The sequence below is a fragment of the Gavialis gangeticus genome, unplaced genomic scaffold, assembly GCF_001723915.1.
Source record: "Gavialis gangeticus isolate Ggan-Ray unplaced genomic scaffold, GavGan_comp1, whole genome shotgun sequence".
NCBI lineage: Eukaryota > Metazoa > Chordata > Crocodylia > Gavialidae > Gavialis > Gavialis gangeticus.
This window is the reverse complement of record NW_017729034.1, coordinates 27,499,947-27,521,330: the sequence shown is the minus strand read 5'-3', so window position 1 is coordinate 27,521,330 and position 21,384 is coordinate 27,499,947. Positions and strand designations below refer to the sequence as shown.

The 21,384-nt window shown below is 43.5% G+C and overlaps 1 protein-coding gene across 1 annotated transcript in view; it reads left to right on the top strand.

Annotated features, from left to right (window-relative positions):
• GLP1R (glucagon like peptide 1 receptor) overlaps positions 1 to 21,384 on the top strand; it is a 135,964-nt gene that overhangs the window by 101,001 nt on the left and 13,579 nt on the right. The window contains exons 8-10 of the mRNA XM_019526700.1: positions 12,428 to 12,488; positions 15,169 to 15,238; positions 16,560 to 16,648. Of these exons, the coding sequence (XP_019382245.1) occupies positions 12,428 to 12,488; positions 15,169 to 15,238; positions 16,560 to 16,648 (220 nt within the window). The remainder of the gene's footprint in view (positions 1 to 12,427; positions 12,489 to 15,168; positions 15,239 to 16,559; positions 16,649 to 21,384) is intronic.

The window sequence follows — 21,384 nt, the reverse complement described above, 5'->3', positions numbered from 1 at the left end:
TAAAAACAAAAACCCCAGAGTTACCAGCTGCAGCAGTGGTCTCAGGGCTTTGGGGGGCTCGTGGAAGGGTCCCCCATGCAGTGTGGGGAAGTGGTGGGCAGTGGGGATCACCCCCTGCCAGGCAGGAGCCGTTGAGTCTGGGGTTTTTTGTTTTTTGGGGTTTTTTTAAAGGCCAAAAGCTGGGGTGGGTGGGACAGCCATTGGGGGGACTGGGACAGCAGGCAGGGGTCAGGGGGCTTGTAGCAGAGCCCCCCACATGGCATGGGGCAGTGGGGATTGCTCCCCTGCTGGGCAGCACCTAGTGAGGGGGGTGCTGCTTTTTTTTTTTTTTAAGACCCAGGAGCTGGGGCCAGGCAGGGCACTCATTGAGAGCAGGCGGGGGATGGGACCTGTGTGATTCGGAGATTCGGCTGGTTTGGCAGAGGCTGAATCTCTGAATCACATTCGGCTGAATCGATTCAGACAGTGATTCGAATCACCGAATCGAATCACTGTCCCCTGAATTGTCCAAATCCGAATCCAAAGCAAATACTAGCTGCTTCTCACAGGCCTAGTTTCCAATCCACTTGACCCCTGTCCAGTACAGGCTGGGCAAACCCTAGCCGGAGCTCCCTCTCCTCCCTTCTCCCCACCTTTCATCATGCAGATAGCATGGGAGGCTGGGTTGGGCCATATCATCCTGGCCCCTATCAGACAGAAGTTAATGAAGGTGCTCTTTGGACTGCTTTCATTTGGACCCTTCATGTAATGAAGGTTAATTTGCCACATGATTGGGCACTTTTAAAGTGATCTGCAGCTGTGCTCTTCTGTCAGGGCATAGCTGTAGAGCACTTTCAAGGGGCAGATAGTGCAAAAGTAACTTCTGTCTGAGCCCTCTGTTCCTTGATTGGAAATTACTGACTTTATAATCTCACATGTGATTTCACTTGCGTTTGTGGTTGAATTTTTCCCAAATATTAATGTGAACAAAACCTGGCTTATCTTCAGGTTCATGAACAACTGCTGAGTTCAGTTCACAAGCTTTGTTCACCTGAATATTTGCAGATATGCTTGTTTACAGAATTTACTCTGACAGCTCTTGTGCTTAGAAAATGTGCTGCATGAAGTCACAGAACAAATAACACGTAGTTAAAGGTGGCAGGCCAGATTAATTCTTCATGTAACAGGAGACAAGGGAATTTATGCCCCAGATAAATTTGACTTCCACATTAAGAACTGCTCCTCAGCTGTGCATATTGACCAGCAGATCTGCCCTGCCAAGGTTTTAGACAGAAATAGTAAATTATATTAACATTTGTCATAAGCTGCTGGGGAAAGTCTGCTGTATCTTATTAAAAAAATGCTCTAAACAAAAAAGTCTTTATTAATGTTCTCGGAGAACCCACAGCACCCACAAAACTCATGCTCCTAGGTTATCTTTTGAGAAACAGCAAACCAATGCACATTATTCTGAGAAGTCTGCCTTGAGTCTGAAATGTTCTAAAACCTTTCCAATTTCAAGGTGGGAATATGAAGAGGTGGTTGTTAAAACCAGTATTACCACGTTCATTTCATTTCCATTCAAAACATGAAAGTGAAAATGCTGTCCCCAAAGCTAGGAAAAGGCACACACTGTAGGATATCTTTATTTCATGTCTCTAGGAAAGCTTAAACAACTGGGAATAAAAAGCAAAATTACAAGTTCTCAAGTAATTTTTCAAGTACATTTTGAACATTAATTTTTTAATATTTTGTGGATGGATTATTATTACAACTATTATCAAAATGTACCCCATTAATGTGAATGTAGATAAAAAATGATTTTTATTTTGTCATAGGACAAAATTAGTTATGGAAACATTCCCTTTTTAAGAATGTATTATTTACAAAATAACTATAGTATACTAGGAGTATTGTAGAGCCTTCTTGAGAGAGAGAAGTAAATTAATCCATTACGAAGTGGATGTGTCTACACAAGGCACCTTAACACACAGGGGACTGTTCTGATGCATATTAATGTGTCATGGCACAAACCATGTTAATGTGTAGTAGAATTAGTCTACCATGCATTAAGCATCACAAAAAAACTGTTTGCCTTTGCTACTGTGTATTAGCTCAGGCTAATACACCTTTGTGTAGTATCCCTTATTAGAGCAGTTATTAAAACTTCCCTTGCTGCAACGTGCAATCGTTACTCCTTGTTCTGTCATCTGCCACCACTGAGAACATCCCAGCTCCATCCTCTTTCAAAGCCCCCTTCAGGTAGTTGAAGGCTACTATTAAATCCCTCCTCAGTCTTCTCTTCTTCAGACTAAATAAGCCCAGTTCCCTCCGCCTCTCCTCGGAAATCATGTCCCCCAGCCCCCTCACCATTTTTGTTGGCCTCCGCTGATCTCTCTCCAATTTGTCCACATTCTTTCTGGGGGTGGGAGGTGTGCAAAACTGGGCACAGTACTCCAGATGTGGCCTCACCAGTGCTAAATAGAGGGGAATAATCACTTCCTTGGACCTACTGGTAACACTCCTACCAATGCAGTCCAGGATGCCGTTAGCCTTCTTGGCAACAAGGACACACTGCTGGCTCATATTCAGCTTATTGTCCACTGTAACCCCCAGGTCCTTTTCTGCAGAGCTGCTGCTTAGCCCGTCAGTCCACAACACATAGCAGTGCATGGGATTGTTCCATCCTAAGTGCCCAACTTTGTACTTGTCCTTGTTGAAGTTCATGAGATTTCTTTTGGCCCAATCTTCCAATTTGTCTAGGTCTCTCTGAATCCTAGCCCTACCCTCCAATGTACTCACTACTCCCCCCCAGCTTGGTGTCATCTGCAAACTTGCTGAAGGTGCACTCAGTGCCACCTTCCAGGTCATTGATGAAGATATTGAGCAAAACTGACCCTAGGACCAACCCCTGAGGCACTCCACTTGATACTGGCTGCCAACTAGACATTGAGCTATCAATTATTACCCTCTAAGCCTGATGCCACTTTTCTGTTGGCCTTATAGTTCATCCAGCTTGTACTTCCTTAGCTTGCCTGTGAGAATGTTGTGGGAGACTGTATCAAAAGCCTTGCTACAATCAAGATACACCACATCCACTGGTCTAACCATGTCCACAGGGCTGGTTATGTCATCATAGAAAACAATCAGGTTGTCCTTGGTGAATCCATGCTGCCTGTTCCTAATCACCTTCTCCGCCAAGTGCTTAGAAATGGATTCCTTGAGGATCTGCTCTGTGATTTTTCCATGGGCTGAAGTGAGGCTGACTGGTTTATAGTTCCCTGGATCCTCCTTTTCCCTTTTGTTAAATATGGGTACTATGTTTGAATTTTTCCAGTCATCTGGGACATCTGATAATCATGACTTTTCAGAGATGATGGCCTCTGGCTCTGCAATCACATCAGCCAACTCCCTGAGTAGCAAAGGTGCATTAATGAATGTGTAGATATGCACAGTGTGAGTCATAGACCTGAATATCACTGTGATTTCCATGGGATTCCTCAAACATCCCTTCCCTGCTATTGTTGTCAGGAATCTCCATTTCCATTATGGCCAAATCCTTGTAGGAAATACCAGAGAGGGGGATTCACAGAGACAATAGCAAGAATAGCACTATATTTCTGCCCCCCCCCCCTTTTTTTGGCTGAATATAGAAAACTTTTTGTCTCTGTCTTTAAAAAAGGGGGGGAAGTAACAAATGGGTTTTCAAACATGTACATCTGTAATGTACTGTGCATAGTGTGTACCACGAGGCACATGTCTCTCCTTGTTGATCAGCAAAAATAATACTGTAAGCTGTATTCCTAGCTGCTGAACAAAAAAAATCCTACTGTAGAGGAGCAGCAGATGAACTCTCTTGGGTCACAGTGGGCAAATGGTAAGGCAGGTAGATGAGTTGTTCTGTTCAGTCGGGTGGTTGAGGTACATGTAGCTAAGCAGATTATTGGTGCAGAAGCATCCAAGGTCATTTGCAACAAAGACAATATTGTTCTATTTATTTCTGGTAGCATGCACAATGCATTAGTACTTACACAAGCATAAAAGAACTCATACTTTTTGCCCCAAATATTTCATTCTCTAAAAAGTACAAAACAGATGTAGAAGATGGAGAGGAAAGAGAACACCACAAGTAAGGTGGTTGAGGTAGTATTTTGGGATAGTTAGTTCTTTGTTTTCTTGCTTCACAAGATGCATATATTATCCACAGCTATAATATTCAAGATATCAACATGACATTCACCGAATCTGAGTCTGAACAAAAAGGCACTGAACCCAATATTGACCTCTAGCAACTGCGTCACTGCTGTATAAAATAGTCTCTTGAGAACAGCAGATTGCATTGCAACCCATCCATACACCCACCAGCAGATACTAAAGAAAGGGAACTCACTACATTCAGGAAGAGCGAGGGGGAGTGATAAAGCACAAGAACCATTACACCATTATACAATGAGCAACAGGCACCGTCCATGTGGAGACAATGACATGAGAAGGCAATTATCAGCACTAAAGACTAGCAGGAAAATATTACTAACAAGCTAAACAGATTTTCTGAGTTCCCACAATATTACACTTAGCTATGCTCACAGCAGGCAAGTTACCGTTCAGAAAACTCCCTGACAGTCCAATTTTGTTTCAAGAAAGAAAGAGATGAGGGAATGAAGCTATTGAATATAGGAAACAAAGCTAGAAAGTCATCATTTACAGTAGGATTGCAAGGAAGATCTGATTGGCAAAGATGCAGACAGGAGACCTCCTTTCAAAGTTTGTATGAAAACAGCATAGGTATTAGATGTATTAATTTCATTAGTTGCTTCCCATTATTTTGCTTTGTTTCAAAATAGTTTGTTTGAGATAAAGATATTGAGATACTGGCTCTGCATTAGGCTGAGCTTGATGGAAAATGCATCAATCAGGGGTGTCAGCCAGATGTTTGGATTTAGTTTACTCAGAATAGGCCGGGGTGGGGGGAGAGGGGGTAAGGAGGAGAGAGAGGAAAAAGATACGAGAGGGTGAGGAGGGAAGAATGAAGAAGAAGTGCGGGAAGAGAAGACTCTTTCCTTTGTCTGATTACCCATCTTCTGACTTCCACTCCTTCATCCTTTCTTTAAACCAGATCTTTACAACTTTTGTCATCTTCTCTTTTCCCACTGCTTCCTTTGCCTTATCTCTCCTCTGTCCCTCCTTCATTTGTTACTTGCTCTTATTCTCTTACTTCAGTTTCTCTCTTCACATTCTCATGAGAAGATGTATCCAATATGATGCCAATTCAGACAGTTCTGGAGAGCATCTGACAAAAAATAACGTTGCCCTTTCTTCTGATCCCAGCATCTCCTCTTTCTATTAGGTGTCAAAAGATATCTTGTACTTTACTGCTTAGCTTTCCAGGATAGGAAAATTAATCATTTAAAGTGTAATTATACGTACAATGTACACCAGTCCTGAAATGAGATTGTCATGCAGCATGCAGACTCATTTCTTAATCCAGGAATACCAACAATGCCCAGTTTGTTTTGTTTGTTCCTCACATGCCTCAAGTATTTACTCTAGTCAGAGATTAAGGCATACCTCCCTCTTTCCTGAAATTGTCTGTATTTAAAAAGCTTTGCATGACCCAAAACTAACAGTTCAGCTGGTCTTATGAGCTTGTCTGAAAAAAATTAAAAAGAAGAGAAAGATGATACGGTGATTATGTGTAACAGCGCCACCTCTGACATCTGTAATAAATGTTACACAGTGGTTCTAGGAGAGTCCCGGACTACTTTTAGCTCACTGCCAAAAGACCAGCTCCATCAAATAAGGAAGTCACTTTTCCACCCTGTTCTGAATCTTAACTTCCATTTACCACATATACTTCTTTGCACTGAAAAGACTCCTGTCTGCCAGGTCATGCTTTTCTGTATCATCCCTAAGTCCAGCATCACAGTCAAGTCTCAGCAACTGTTCTACTTATTCATTGCAGAAAGCAGAACAAGCTGCCCCACGCAGTTCATAATGGATTTCCAAATATGATTTCTTATCTGCTGACATGCCCTCCAGTTCTCTAGCCTCACTCTGAATGGGTCATTCCCAGCCTGGTTGCAGTTTTCACTGACTTTTCCTCACAGGGATAGTCAATATAAATACGAATGACATTTGTTCTTCAGAGTGATGGAGCATCTGCTGGGGTGGGACAGAGTGGAACCAGCAGCTCCAGATGTATGTTTGTTCAGTGGGATATTTATCTGTTGATCTGACATCTCCTTTATCAGCGACAATATTTTTCCTTTGTAGCCCATTGTTCTGAAGACCCATCATTTGGAAGTTGAACTTTATTCCTTAAGTTATCAGAAGTTTTATTTCCTAGCATGCTTGACATGTCTCGTCTCCTCAATATAGTTGGAGATATTTTAAGTCCATTTATAATCTTGCAAGGGACAATGTGGCACAGATCTTCACAGGCAGCTGATGGCAATTTCTGACTGTCATGCAGAGCCAATGAAGCTAGCCCTTGCTCTTTCAAATTTGGAGGCTTTTCCATCACAGGTTAGTACAGAAACTGAATTGCTTAGCAGTATCAAGAGAGCTGAGGGGCAGAGGAAGGCCAAGAAGAGCCAGTCATTCAAGTTTCAGAGATTAGCTCTTTGGGAAGTCAGTTGATGTGCACTAAAGAAGGTGTTTGCAGACTGGTTTATCTTAGTGATAGCCTTTGAAATGAGGCAGTGAGGGGAGCTACAGGTCAGGGCTAAGATGTGAGAGGGAAGCCCAGGATAGACAAGCACCACTAAAGCTGAACCTGGGGAGCACAGGGCCATCCCTATTATCAGTTGAGTGAGGCTTGGAGAGCCTGGACTGGAATAACGGGAGGTCAGAGCTGATATCCAAGTGCGTTTAAGGGAACTGTGAATATGGAACTTTTTCAGGCTACTCAAGTCAGCATTGTTAAACCCTCACTTTCATGAACACTAAACTCATGGGAGCGTTTGATATTAACAGAACCACAAAACTGCATCACAAACTTATACAAAGAACAGTATAATAAAAACACGTTTTGGGGAACAAGCTGTGATAGACTATACAAATGTTTCAGTGACTTTCCTCAAAGTCATCGTCCATTAGGTTTGCTTAGAAGGAGGAAAGGACTAGGGCCATGTACAGGCATTATATTTCTGCCAGAGCAAAAATGGCAGTTCTAGGAGAAAAATAACCCATTTCTTACCCAGTGGACTTCCCTCCTGGGAGAGTTTCTTTTAAGAAAAGGAATGCCTGTACACTTCCCCATGGCCTGACTCCTCCCAGGGACCAGGAGGAGTTGAGCAGTACAGAAATGCTCCTCCCCAGACCAGAATCAGCTGAGTCTTGTTTTTTCCCAGTCCCGGAAGGAGTTGAACAGTGGAGAAAGGCTCCTGGGGTGATCCTGATATGGAGAAGACAAAGGGGGCAGCTGCTCCCACCCCATAGACTGGAGGGAAGAGGAGGAGCAGCTACCTGCCACTCCCCACCTGACTCTTACACTAGAGTCCCCAGATTGAAGAGTGGGAGGAGGCTGGGCTTTGAAGTGGGCTGTGGGTTTGAAGTGCAGGTGTTGGCTTTGAAGTGCTACACTGGGGGAAAGTTTCTCTGCCATGTGGAACTTCAAAGCTGGCACCACAGCCCTGCACTTGAGGCTGCAGATGCACAGCTTTAAAAGTGCTGTGGTGGGGGGAAGCTCCCTTGCATGGCACCTTTCAAGCCTACACCTGCAACCCTCCAGGGTCCTGTGGGGCAGCGGGGGGAGCTTTGAATCACTACTCCAGGCCCTTGTGACCAGGAAAAGTGGAATAGCCTGCTCCCCATGCCTTCCCCAGACTGATGATTAATCTGGGGAAGGTGTAGAGAGCAGGGAAGAGGGGGTAGCTGCAGGCTGAACACCTGTACAACCCCCTTTCCTGGAATGATTTCTAGCAGGAGAAATTTCTCAAAATTTTCTCCTGTCAGAAATGAATGTCTGTTCAAAACCCATATGTTGTGTTGTGTTGTTATTTTTTCCTATGTTAGATAACTGTAGCATGGCAACCAGCTGACATAAAAACCCTCATACTTGTCCTTTAGTCAAGTGGATGGCTTTTAGAAGATGTATATGTACCATTTTCTCTCTGTCCATTCTCCCTCTTGGTTTCCATGCTCTGGCTATCACATTGACAGCTTCTGAAATGATGAGGTGGATGCATAGAGATCTGTAGTAACCTATGGCTGGAAGCTTGAGAAATATCCTGAGGAGGCAAATTTTGGCTGAAATGGGAGCAACAACCCAGTTATTGTATGAATATTTTTTAACCGATATCCAGAAGCCTGTATAATGGGGCAATCCTTCACATATGCATGAAGGTACCTTTTTGTACCCAGCCATTCCAACATAGCTTACAGTGGATGTATCTACATGTGCATTAGATCTGGGAGCAATTTACTCGCAAGTAAACACTCCCAGGCAGGCATCCACACATGCAGGAAAGTGGAAGCAGATTTGCTGCTAATGGCAGCAAACTGCTCCTGCTTCCTGGGCCCTTGCAGTGGACCCCTGCTACCACCAAGGCGAACTCTAAGCTCCTCCTGTGAACAAGCCCAGGAGCTGGCAGGGAGCACCAGGCCAGGAGACAGCTGTCTCCAGGCTGGGACTGGGACATAGCACCCTGCCCCCAGGGGAGTTGCCTGCTGCTGGGGTGGGGACAATGACCCCTTGCCCCAGCAGCAGGGAGCTCCTGGGCTCAGGTCCCTGGTCAGGGACAGGGGACCTGGAAAGAGTTGCAAGGGCAGGACAGGTCACAGCCCCCTGCCCCAATCTGCTGCACTTGGTTGGGGCATGGGGCTGGGACCTGTCTTTGACTAGGACAGTTCCCAGCCCCAACTCTGTGATCACAGGGTGGCGGCTGGGGAGCCTGTTCCTGGCCCAGCTCTGTGATTGCCTGGAGCTCCCTGCTGCTGGGGCAGGGGGACATAGTCCCTGCCTGCGCTTCAGTAGCAGAACCCACCCTGGCAGCAGGCAGCTCCTGGGGGCAGGGAGCAATATCCTGTCCCCTGGTGACCAGCTGACTGGGAGCAGATTTGTTCCTTGTCAAGTGTCTATATGAGCACTACTGCACAGTAACTAGTCATAAGTAAATTTGCTACTTACTTTTGGAGGTACCAAATTTACTCGTGATTAGTGAGATTTGCTGTGCAGTAAGTGTGTGCATGTGTAGACTGCTATGCACCAACTATGATCTGGTAATTTTAAGTCTAGGTGGAGTGAGATGTTTGGTGTAGTAATTTAACCAAGATCTCTGTTGTTGCCAAAGAGAAGGTGGCAGAATATAGGGCTTGTCCATTATTTTGATCTTTGCTTCTAAGAGTTCTCCCCCAGTTCTTAATGTATATAGCTTTGGAGATTTTTTTGCAGCAGGGCTCAGTTGAGACACAAACTCTAGCTAAAGTAACCTTAGCTGAGGAAAAATCTGTTTCAATCTCAGTTGGAGATCTAGTCGAATAGTTTTTCCTGGTGGATTGTGTTGAAAACCTTCTTAGCTGCTTATAATGAAATTTGTTACACGTATGATCTAATATTACATTCATTGAGTCAAAATAAGTCATTTTGGTACAAAATAATTTTGCCACATGCCTTATTTTTCTTTGTTATAATTGCCTTAGTAGACTGACTCATTTTTTATAAGCTTTTGATTTTTCATGCAGTTTCAGGTGTCAGATGTGATTTTAAGCAACCTCATCATTTTGACACAGATAAACAGGGCATTCCCATTGAAGGGGTGATTTTCCAGTATTGGCAGTATCCAGATTTATATAATCTAGGGCCACAGAATTAGGCAGGGTATTGCAAGTTCATTACTTTGCATATCAATTCATGGAGTGATTTGTGAATGGAAGCATCTGAGAAAAAAGGCAACTGAAGAACAGACCCCAAATTAGGACATCTGCAGTTGGAGAACAAGTTTTTGGACTCAGCACCACCATTGTTAGTGAAAATTGTATTTATTGATCTTTTGATCACAGGAATGTGCCCTGTGTTAACATGTAGTCAAACCTGGACTTCGCTTTGGCTTCATTTCCTAATTTAGACAACACCACATATACACACTGAGATACATAATGGGTTGGTTTGAGAAGGAAAACCTTCTCAGTGGCTACATTCTTCTGAGTTGTGTGATGTTAGAAGTTCCCTCTCATCCATAGTATATTTACAGGAAAATTACTCTCAGCTACATCTTAGATTTAATTGCTGGAGTATCTAGCAATTCAGGTACATTAAGTCAATTAGCCATCAAGATCGGGATCTCAAATTCTAATTTATACACGGCAATTCTTATTCTTGAAAACTGAAATGATTTACGGGATACTGTGCTGTAAATTGCAGAAGAGACATCAACTTCATATCACACAGCCCATCACACAAATAGGATTTATATGGATTTAATAATGTACTGGTGAGACCTCCTGCCTAGATCCCCAGCCAGGACTTTGGAACAATAAATGTGAGTCCATCCCACAGAATCCTACCTGAAAATCTGTTTGCTGAGCCTAGTGCCTTGTGAAACAGGACTATTGGGGTTCATGTAACTAATGGCTGCTGTGGAAACAAGGCACCAGTCCCTGTGTAGAACTGGGAGAAGGTAGAGGAAAATAAATAAGTCACCAGACTACCTTTTCTTCATGATATATTTTCTAATCAAAATAGTGATGTTGTTCAGCAATGACAGTCTTCGTCTACTTTGGCCCCTTTAAAATACATCACTCCCTAATAAATGAATCTCACTTAATCCAAATGTCAAGTAATACAATTAAATATGGAGAGATTTCTGATGTACCCAGGCTATGGAGATCTCCACAAATCACAGTGGTTATCACTCTCCACATCTGTTCCTTTTACTGAAATACAGCTTGTTCTCTCAGAGTGTTCATGTCTCATCTTGTAAATCTCATATTAAGGTGTCTTAATTCCCTGCAAAGTCAAGAAGGGAAAAATTCAAAGTCTAATTAAATAGTTTCTGTGAATCAAAATCTCATTTGGGTTTGGCAGTTATCTGCAGTGGGTTGTCCTAATCTATTTCCCATGTATCATAGCAGCATTGATTTGAATTTTCTCGGCACTGGATACCTTGAGTGACAGTTATTCAGCAGCCTGCCTTGGGTTGCTCTCTGTCCTCACTATTACTTTAATTGTACAACTTTCCTGATTATTTTTTTTCTTGTTGCTATCAGCACCTGTTGCTGATTCTCATTCTTCTCATATTGACTTGTAAGGATAATCCTTAGTCTCTGGCTAGCTTTCCTGGTGGGCTGGGCAAGAATAGACCACAACACAACAGAAAGTTGTTACATCATAATTCATATGGCAGCTGTTGCTCTGAGATTTTTCAGGCCACATCAGCTCACATCATTTTTATTGTTTCTCTTTGCAGTCCAGTAGATGTGCTCTACCTTGACTTATCTGCCATGAGTTTCCTGCCACTTCTTTCTTTGCATTCTCTGCTTACCTAGCACTAGACTCATTTGCTCATGATTTGCTAACCTGGTGCAAGGGCCTTCTCCTTTGCAGCTCCTGCTGTCAAGAATATTATTCTAGTATCTCCTTAATGCTACATGCAGTGAGGTTGTACTGATACAATGCTACTGCTGGCAGAGGTGCCTGGCATTTGTGTTGCCCATGGATGTGCTGTGAACGTTTTCCACAGTCATTTTTAAAGTCCTGATACATCCCTTGCAAAACCTAAATGATTCCTGGCCAGTTTACCAGGTATGAATATAAATATGGCACCTGGGAAGTAGGGAGGAGGCAGACTTGCAGAGAAGTAACGAAAATGTGACACCTGGCTAATCCTTTGAAAATATTTTATTTTTTCTAGCAATTCTTTCCCCATCCAAAATAAAGGAGCATCCCTTCCTAACCCCTTTTACATTATCACTTAATGTTCCCAGAATTGGGTGGGACAGTTGAGAGAGGGAAAGCATGTGCATGCATGTGTGAGTTTAATGCAAGTGAAAGATGCTGGACTTGATGACCTCTGAGGCTAAAAATAAGTGACAGCAATGAAGGTTTTTCCAGCATTGCACTCATCTTTCTCTGTCTGCCTGATCACTGATTTAGGTGACCACATACAAGCTAGAAGGGAATTCAGTCTCCCTGGTCTATTCAATCCATGGCCTCTCCTACCTAGAAGGTCCAATTAAGTGTTAGTGGCTATGATATATTTTTTGTCATGTGAGCACTTGTCCATTAGGAGTTAAACTTGTGGCTGGTATAAAATGAGTTAGGGATACCAAATACTTTAGAATGCTAACATATTTCCAGGAATTGTGGGCCTTGAAAGTACACTGGATGGGAGCTTGTAACTGTCCCAGGCAAAATACATTGCTTCTTGTTGTGTGAAGTTTTAGTCCTTCCTTTTGCTTTTTCCTTGTCTCTGGTTGTCAGTGTCTATCTTGTCTCCTCTCTTCTCAGGTGTGCCAATGCTGTTTGTTATCCTCTGGGGAACTGTCAAGTACCTTTATGAAGATGAGGGGTTTGTTCAGTTCTGATTTCTAGCTGATATCTCCATTGTGTTGTGTGTGCAATGGGGCTTGGGGTGGGGTGTTTTTTTTTCTTTTTCTTTTTGGTTGTTTGGTTTTGGTGATGTGCAGAAATGTCATGCAATTGCTTGTGTTCTGCCTAAATATGTTGCATAGCATTTCTGAAAGGAACATAAACTCCTTCCTTAGGTTTTTGTGCATGTCAAAATGTATCCCTCCCTACACAGGTCAAAGGCATGCATCTTTGTATCTGTTTTTCAGCGGCTACAATATCCATAGTAGAAGTCATTGTGCCTTATCAGACCATCTCTAGTACTCTGCCTCTGGCAGTAACTTCTATAATATGCTTCAGTGGAAGATAAAAACCTCCCGCAGTATCTTTTAATTGGGCCAACTATATACTTGGGATAGACTTAGACAAGCTTTTGGGTATCACAGTACCTGGGAAAAGGGTACTGTGGCACACAAAATCTTGTCTAAGTCTATCCCAAACATGCAGTTGCCACAATAAAAGAGATCACACACAAAAATCCCTGCCTTTTGCATATTTTCTGAACTGTTACAGTTACTGCATCTGTTTAATGTAGACACTGGGGCCTTTTATAATCTACTTTACCTTTTTGTGGGTCCAGTTATTTGTAGATGGAAATGAAGGCATATTATATTTCTTATTGATGAAAACATGTCCATGAAGCTGATATTTACAGTCATCCCACACATTCTGATTTGTTCCTGCAGTTAGTTGTGGCTGTGAAAAAAGGTGGGATGAATGACCTTTTTAAAAAATTGGGATTTATATAAATTTAAAAAAAACTGAGCCACCCAGATCCGCTTGTTAAAGACAGGGTAAATGTTTTCAGGAGATACTTGATTTGTAAGCAAAAGTGCCATTGGGTTAGCTGGGTGGCATCCCCTTTACAGACCTGATACTGTTAGTTGCCAAGTGTCTTCTATGAGGGGGTGAGAACAATCGTCTCTCAGCAAATAATTCCTAATCACATGATGTTGGTATGTCATCAGTGTAACAACTGCCAAAAGTACAAATGGACGCAAAATCATATAGAGATCTATCCATTATATTTTTTGGACATTTTAATTGCTGTGCCACTTTAATTGGATTCTAATGGTGTTTTCATTGCTCATATTTGTATAAATTTAAAAGCAGTTAAAGCTGCTATGTGTCATTGGAAACCAATTAAATCATACGGAAATGTAGCAGAGTTAATGTAAAGAACCATTTTTCAGCTCCTGTCACTGTCAGGTGCTTTAAAAATTGAGCTTGCTTCCACTGCAGCTACTCAGAGAAATTAAAAGTGCAGTTCTAGCCATGCCCATTATTCCAGGCTGAGGCCGCAAGGTTGCCCCCCAAAAATTAATTTTAAACGCTACATGAAGTTGGTTCTAAGTCATGCATAGCAAGTAAGTGGCTTTTCCATTACCCAGATGCCACTTAAGGTGCACTCAGAATATGTACTTCCCTTTGACCAGTGGCTAAATACAATAGAATGTGCCCAAATAGTAAGACAGGTGGGCTAAAGTAAGATACTTATTGTGAGTACAAAACTGAAATATAATTAAAACAGCAGAACCTTTTAAAATAGACCTGTGACTCCTGCAGGACAGAGAGATTGTGAGCTGCATGGTTCACTTTTCTGTGTGTTATTTAAATGTCTTTAGTGTTGTCACCTCTCTGCATGGCTTATGGTTGACTAGTCACCCTACAGTTAAGCTGAAACTAGCTTTCCCAGCACAAGTCTCTCTTTGTTGACCTCCCACCCCACTCACATTAAGTGAGCCGAAATTTAATTGCAGTGTTCTTTTGCCAGTATAATACTTTCATAGGATTTTTAAGATGACTTGGATTCAGTAATTTCTAACCAATGAGACTGGAGGGGGACTGGGAAAGGGAAATGGGTGTAAATACTTAGTTGGGGGATTTTTAAAGCTGTTTATGGCTTGTCTGGTCTCTAAACTGGGTGACCTGGAAACAAACATCATGTTTGTTTTCACCTGTTGGACTTAATGACAAGTGTTGCTTTTGACAAGAGGGTAATAAAGTTATTAACCACAGTTTATACAAATATAAGGAACATGGCATGTCTGCATAGCCCAGATGTGTACTTTAGAGCCTAGAATAAACTCTTGATTCTACTTGTCCATATCTTTTTGTCCTAAAAACTTCCTCTGAGACTGAAACCTCCACATACATGGACAACTAGACACTTAACACTGACTCTGGGAAAGTGGTAGGCTGGTAATGTGAGCAAGATGCAGTTTCCTCCTATAGAACGTTTAAGAACAGTTTGTGTAACATGAGAAGTTGACTTGGGACTTTTAGGATTAATGAAAGTAGTGCTGAATGGAATGGTTAGGGTAGCAGCCTTGCAGCACAAGGCTTGATCCCAACAAATTCCCACTCAGCCAGATGAGAGAGCCTGGATAATAGCATCCAGCTGGGTTATGATCACTGCAAATTAGAACATGGCATTTGATGTTTCTAAGAACCAAGCAGCTGCATCTGTTTCCATGTTGGTGTGATATGCCTTTCTGGTACCTAGTTCTCAATAATGTTTTCCATTTTCATTTCTGAGATGTATGATGGATCAGATCCCTTCTTTATCATGTACTAAAGGTTTTTCTTTTGTTTCACCTGCCTGCTGCTGCTGCCACCAGTTGTTGGAGCAGAAATTATAACATGAATTACTGGCTGATCATCAGACTGCCCATTCTGATTGCTATTGCGGTAAGTGACCAAGAGCACATTACTGTTATAGAGAGGCAGACTAGTGTAGCTGGAGATACGCTTCTGCTAATAAAGCTACCATGGAGCAACTCTGCATGGGAATGAGAGACTGTGGCCATGGACAGACTTGCATTTGTAGTGCTTGCCTCAGTACTTTGTACCATTACAAAAATAAAGCACTGTGGGGGTGTGCAGACATGAACAGCTGCTGCTGTCCCTAGCTAAGACAGAGGTCGGGAGAGCTCCAGAGCCATTCCTGCCCCACTTCATTTAGGCTGCACAGGGAGCTGGGCTCAGTAGCAGTAATGGCAGTGGCAGACCTGTTCTTCCTCCCTAAGCCTGCTCCAGGGCTGGTGGGGAATAACTGGGGGGGATCAATCAGTCAGGGAAGAGAAACCTACCCATTCCCGTTGGCCCTGGCTGAGCCTGACTCCCCACACAGCCCAGCTGGAGTGAAGCAGGAGCAGCTCTGGAGCTCCCCATGGCCCTGGGTCAGCCACAGATGGTGGCTGCTGATGCTGAGTATGGAGGGCAAGGTGGGGGTGGAATTATCTGATTCATGGGCTTAAAAAAGGCCCTGGCTGCTGGTTCTGCACCATGCTCTAAAAGGGGAGTACAACCATACTACTGCACTCCTTTGATTCCCTGCATCCCCCCTGCCATCCCTTGGTGTTGTCTCGGTGGCCTCTTTTTCCTCATCTTCCAGAGGAAGATACAGGAGTTCCTTGTGTCCTTCCTGCTGTGCTGTTCTCCAGGCAGCTGAGCCATCCAGTCTATATACACTTCTGGCTCCTCTGACTCTTGTCTCCAGTACTCTCCTCAACTAGTACTGCCGGAGCCCATGTAAGAGGGCAGGAAACCTATAATCCAGTTAATTACTTCTTTATGGGGATAGCTGACAGAGCAAGAAACAGCTGCAGGTAGGTTTCCAGCAGGCCAAGGAGGCAGGCAGTAAAATTCCAGACAACAGAGTACATACAGCAAAGTGACAGGTTTTATAGCTTTTCTGAAAAATGGCATATTTTTTATCCACAAAATAGTGGAATGTGCAGTTGAAATGAATACTGTGGTCCCCATGTCTTAACTTGTGATTGTAGCTGGCCATCCAGTCTCGGGCAGGCAGGCATTGCTTTGGTTTACACTCAGCAACTTTATCAAGGTTATTTATTTAAGGATAGAAAGCCAATTCTATGGCAAAGGGCTGAATTACGTGGCAAATTCTGAGACTACAGAATGCATTCACAGTGCATGTTCTTGCAAGAACCCTGTCATTCACATACGCTTCCTGATGATAACAGCTGCTTCTTCTATTTTCCTCTAGGTGAATTTCCTGATCTTTATCAGAGTTATATGCATTATCATTTCCAAACTGCAAGCAAATTTGATGTGCAAAACTGACACAAAATGCCGGTAAGCTATGTGATGTACTAGCACTTTCTGGCCTTCTCAAGATGGGAGATGCAGGCAAGAGTGTATTGACATAGTAGGACAAAGATGGCCATACCACATCAGTATGTTTACCTCAAACAGTCAGTCCCAGAGGAATCTGACTGGTGAATGCAGAGCTTATGGGAAGCTAGCTTTGCCAAGCCCCTTGCTGGACTTGCTCTGGAGATAAACAGTAGCCGTAATGCCTTCTGGTGTCACTTCTGAGGACTGGAAAATACTTATGAGGCAAATATTTTCAAGACATTTTACGAGAGAAAAGCACTAATCTTCTATGGAGTGCAGAGATACTGCTGAGCTCCTATCCACTTGTTACCACATCTGCTCCTCGCAACCTATTTGTCCTCAATTTTCCAGGCATGTCTGTTTTATTAACACAGTATACTAGGCTGATTGCAGATGAGTTTAATTTTTACCATGCATACTTCTTTGCACCTAACATAGGTTGCAGCTCATCCAGTCAAATCATTTCCTTGCTAATGGTTAGGCCCATACCCTTCATGTCTGCATTACTATGGCAGGCAGAAGTGTAGTGTAGGATAGCTCAGATGCAGCTGAGTATGCAGGGGAAGGGAGAGGATGCCAAAAGCCAGGGTGAGGGAGATTCTTGCTAGCTCAGGTACTGGTACCAGTGTAGCTGCAATAACAGTGAGTCTAGCACACGTTAATTTACCTGTGTCTTATCAAAGTAGGCTAGCCCATGCTGTTGTGCATATACAGTGATCGATACCTGAGCTAGTTAGTGTAAAGCTGTCTCAGATATCTCTGCATTGTTCTCTAAGCTACACTGTAGATATATTCTGTTTTGGCTGCTCTCTTGTTGTGCTGCAAAGTTGGCTTTCAGATTCCATCACCACACCTATTATCCACCACAATTAATATTTGGAGGCTAACAAGCTTTCCCCATCTACCGATGATATTGTATCTCAGCAGGAGAGCGTGGGTTCTCATGTTACCCTGTGTTCCAATGCCAACCGATTGTTCTGGTAGAATATTATGACATCTCCGTGCATGACTGGGATGCACATATTAAGTGAGGACTCCCTGCATGTGGATATGGTGGGAACATAGCTCCTGGGCTAAGTGAAACAGTTAAGATCTCACCATTTCTCATTCAGTTTTGTTCTCTCTGTTTTAATCATTTACTGTGGCACTTGCTCATTTTCTGTGTTACTGGCTTTTCTTTCCTCATGAAATTACAATTGCCTTAAAGAATATTTGGAACTCAGTGGGGTCTTTTTTCATGGACTGAAGGCATTAGCACAGCTTTATCCCATTTTCAGTTGCTGTTGGAAGCTTCTGAGTGACACTTGCAAATGTGGGACCATTTGGCTGGGTTTTGAGGTTCACCTGCTTGTGGTGAAGTCTAGAGGTCCATTGTGTGTGTGTGTGGAAGTCCTTCATTGGCCTTGTATGAGATGTGGGTTGGGCATCTGCTTCTCCATGTCTCACTTGCCTTAGGTTCCCACATCTCAGAATATTACCTTCTTCGCATTCAGGACAGTTAATCATCAATTAATATCATTGGGGCTAATTCTAGGAGCTATTTCAGCTTTGTTGCCTCACAGTTAAAAGTTCAACTAGTTGTCAAGCTCTTTTCTCAAGGAATAAAACACAATACAGGGCCACATTATCTCTTTCCATTACAACTTCTGTTTTGCTAGTGATGGAGATACATGACTCCCAAAATTTGATACTGTAAAGCCTTCTCTGAGTACTGTTTTGGTTTCATTCCAGCATGCACTGAAAGGCCTTGTAATAAGCAAAGTCTCACTCTCACAGCACAGGACTCTTCTGACTCACCTCATCTTCTTCACCAAAGAAGATGCAAGCCTCTTGGATCACCCTATCTGTTCTAGGTGCCGTTAGCAGTTATGGGTGGGAGTCCTGAATAGGATCATCTTCACTCTGAGAATCTAGTTCTTATCATCTTCTCCAAAGAGAATTAGATTTGGAGCCAGGGCTGCTTCTTTCTCTCCCTTGCTCTCCACAGCAAGTTAGCAGTTCCTTCTCTTTTTTCCACTCTTTTCCCCAGCTCAGGCAGACTGGAAGAGAAGGGCATGGTTTGATCTAAGGGAATGGGAAGCATTGCTGTTGTTTGAAAATCCACATACTTTAACAGTGTTCTTTTCAGCTGAGCTATTTGGAATGGCGTTGGCCCTTTCCCAGCTGGAGTTAAGCAGGACAGGCACTCCTCGTCCCTCTTACAGTTTGCTCTTTTCTCCTCCTTGCCACCCCTCTCATTACTGGAGAGAGATCTTAAGGCAGCAAGCCCCCTTTCCTTATGGAGAAGCTGGGGTGGTTGGGAAGCTTTCTGCCTGCTCACAAAAGGAATTTATCCCATGAGGTTAGTCCAGTGTCCCCATCCCAATCCTAGCAGTGTTTTCAAGACCACCTGTTTGCGCAGTTATGTGGGACTCCCTTCTGAAACAGCTCACACTGGTAATACACACATTAAGAGGGCCTGCAGCACAGAAAACCAGGGACTTCCCCCCTCCCCCCCTTTGCCCCCACAACTCCGAGAGGCATCTCCAGAACAGATTCAGCCCTTGCCGTACAAGGACACAAGAGGCTGACATGAGTTCACCCAGGTTGCTGTGCAGCTAATCCCACTAGGAGATTTCCCTTTAAAAGCATCCCCTCACCTGTTCCATGGAGTTGCCAGCCTTGGTCTGTTGGGGAGCTTGCTTCTGTGCTTGCCTGCAGTGGCAGACTGATTTATGTAGCTGCTTCAATTCCTCACCTCTCTTTGCTTATATGGCAATTTGCACAGCAGCACTCAGGGTACCAGGATAGGTGGTGGCTACCCATTACTCAGTCAACTTTGACAGCCTGTATTTCTGTTGGAGGTTCTGCTTTTGTGTTCCTGGAAGAACAGCTTGCACCTCCCCTGCAATGACAGCTCTCCATGAGATGCCTCCAGCACACTAGCAGGTTCGCTGGTTCCAAGCAGCATAGAAGCTCCCATCTTAAGGTTCAGTCATCTTCAATTATGGTGCCATGCTTCTCTGTACCTTCCTCGTGTTGTCAGACAGTGACAAATTATTGTGTCCAGAGGCATGTTTCTCCTCCCCTGTATTTGTTCCTGCTTATTGCTGTCTCACTAGGCAGAGCTGTTTTACTTCTGATTTTTTTCCCCCTGGCTAGCCATGTCCTTGGTCTTCAGATTTTTCCTTTTAAACAAGAACTATCAAAGAGGAGAGCTCATTTCTTTTATGTTAAGATTACTTCAGTCCTTCAACAAAACTTGGCAGCTTACTGTTCACATTATTTACAGTGACTTGAAGATGTAAGGCCTATGTAAATTCCAAAGATTAATAAATAATCTTTTTTTTTTGGCAAAAGCATCTTGCTTGAACCAAAAATTCTTCATGAATGGCTAGTTCCTTAATCCTTACAAACCCCCACCCCCTGACAGAAGTGAGCGTTGATCATCATTCCTGCTTTAGAGTGAAATGAATGTTCAAGAAATCAACAGTTCAGGCACAAGAAGGTATGGTGACAGTGAGATCAACATAGGAAGTGTTGTAAGGAGGTCTTGAGAAAAGATGAGAAAGGTACTTGGTATTTGGGAGGTGGAGGTTATATATGAAGAAACGCACAAAGTGCCATAGCCCTTTTACTCGCTTGCAAATACATTTGTCCAAAGGGCAGGACACAGGTATTTGTCGGTATTTCAGACCTGCTGGTGTGTAACAGCTTAGTCACAATGACTTTGTACAGCTGCTCCTTCAGAGTAAAACCCTGTCGCTCTGTGAAGTGGCTCAGGTGCCAGCCTAGTACACTGTTCTTTTCCACATGCATATATCCTGACTTGTCAGGCCCATTTTCATTCCCCTCTGAAGAGGCGCTTTAGTTTAAGTCGTCTTTGTCTGGAAAGCTGAGCCTTACCTCCCAGGATGTAGTCCTTCAGCGCCAGGATGAGCACAGTTGTGCACAACTCAGGAACCTGCCAGGTGCGCAAATGCAGTGAAGCGAAACACCTCTTCTTCCCTCAAGCTCATTGGAAAAGGCCAGCCCCTTACTGTACCAGTGAAACCCTTTGTAATCTGGTGGTGGCTACATACAACATACAGGAGCAGTTTCTTCCCTCCACCTTCCCAAGCACCTTCCTTGGTGACTATTTGGTCCCCACTAAACCTCACCTAATGCAAGTCCCCACAGGGACTGTTTCCAGAAAGCCTTTGAGGGCTCATCCATTACATTTGGCAGAAACCAGCAGCTATAGCCCTCAGAGTCTGTTCTTTATGACTTTCTCCTTGACATTAAACAACTGCCAAATGAAGACTAACTTAGGCCTCCAGAAAATAGCCATATTTACTCTATGTCCCAGTAGACCTCCCTAACCCCCGTCACTCTATATATCCATGCTTTGCTTGGCTTTAATGTCTTTGAGGCAAGGATCTCAAAGTGTTTTGCAAACATTAACAAATTAATCCTTCCCCAAGTATCCTCCCCAGCCTTGAGATGGGGAAACTGAAGCACAGAGTGGTGAAGTGACTTGCCCAAAATCACACTGGGCAAGAGAGTGGTAGTGGATGGGTCATTTTCGACCTGGAGGGATGTGGGCAGTGAGGTCCCCCAGAGCTTGGTCCTCGTGCCCACACTGTTCAACATCTTCATCAGTGACTTGGACGAGGGGGTAAAAAGCACCCTGTTCAAACTTGCTGATGACACTAAGATGTGGGGGGAAGTGGGCA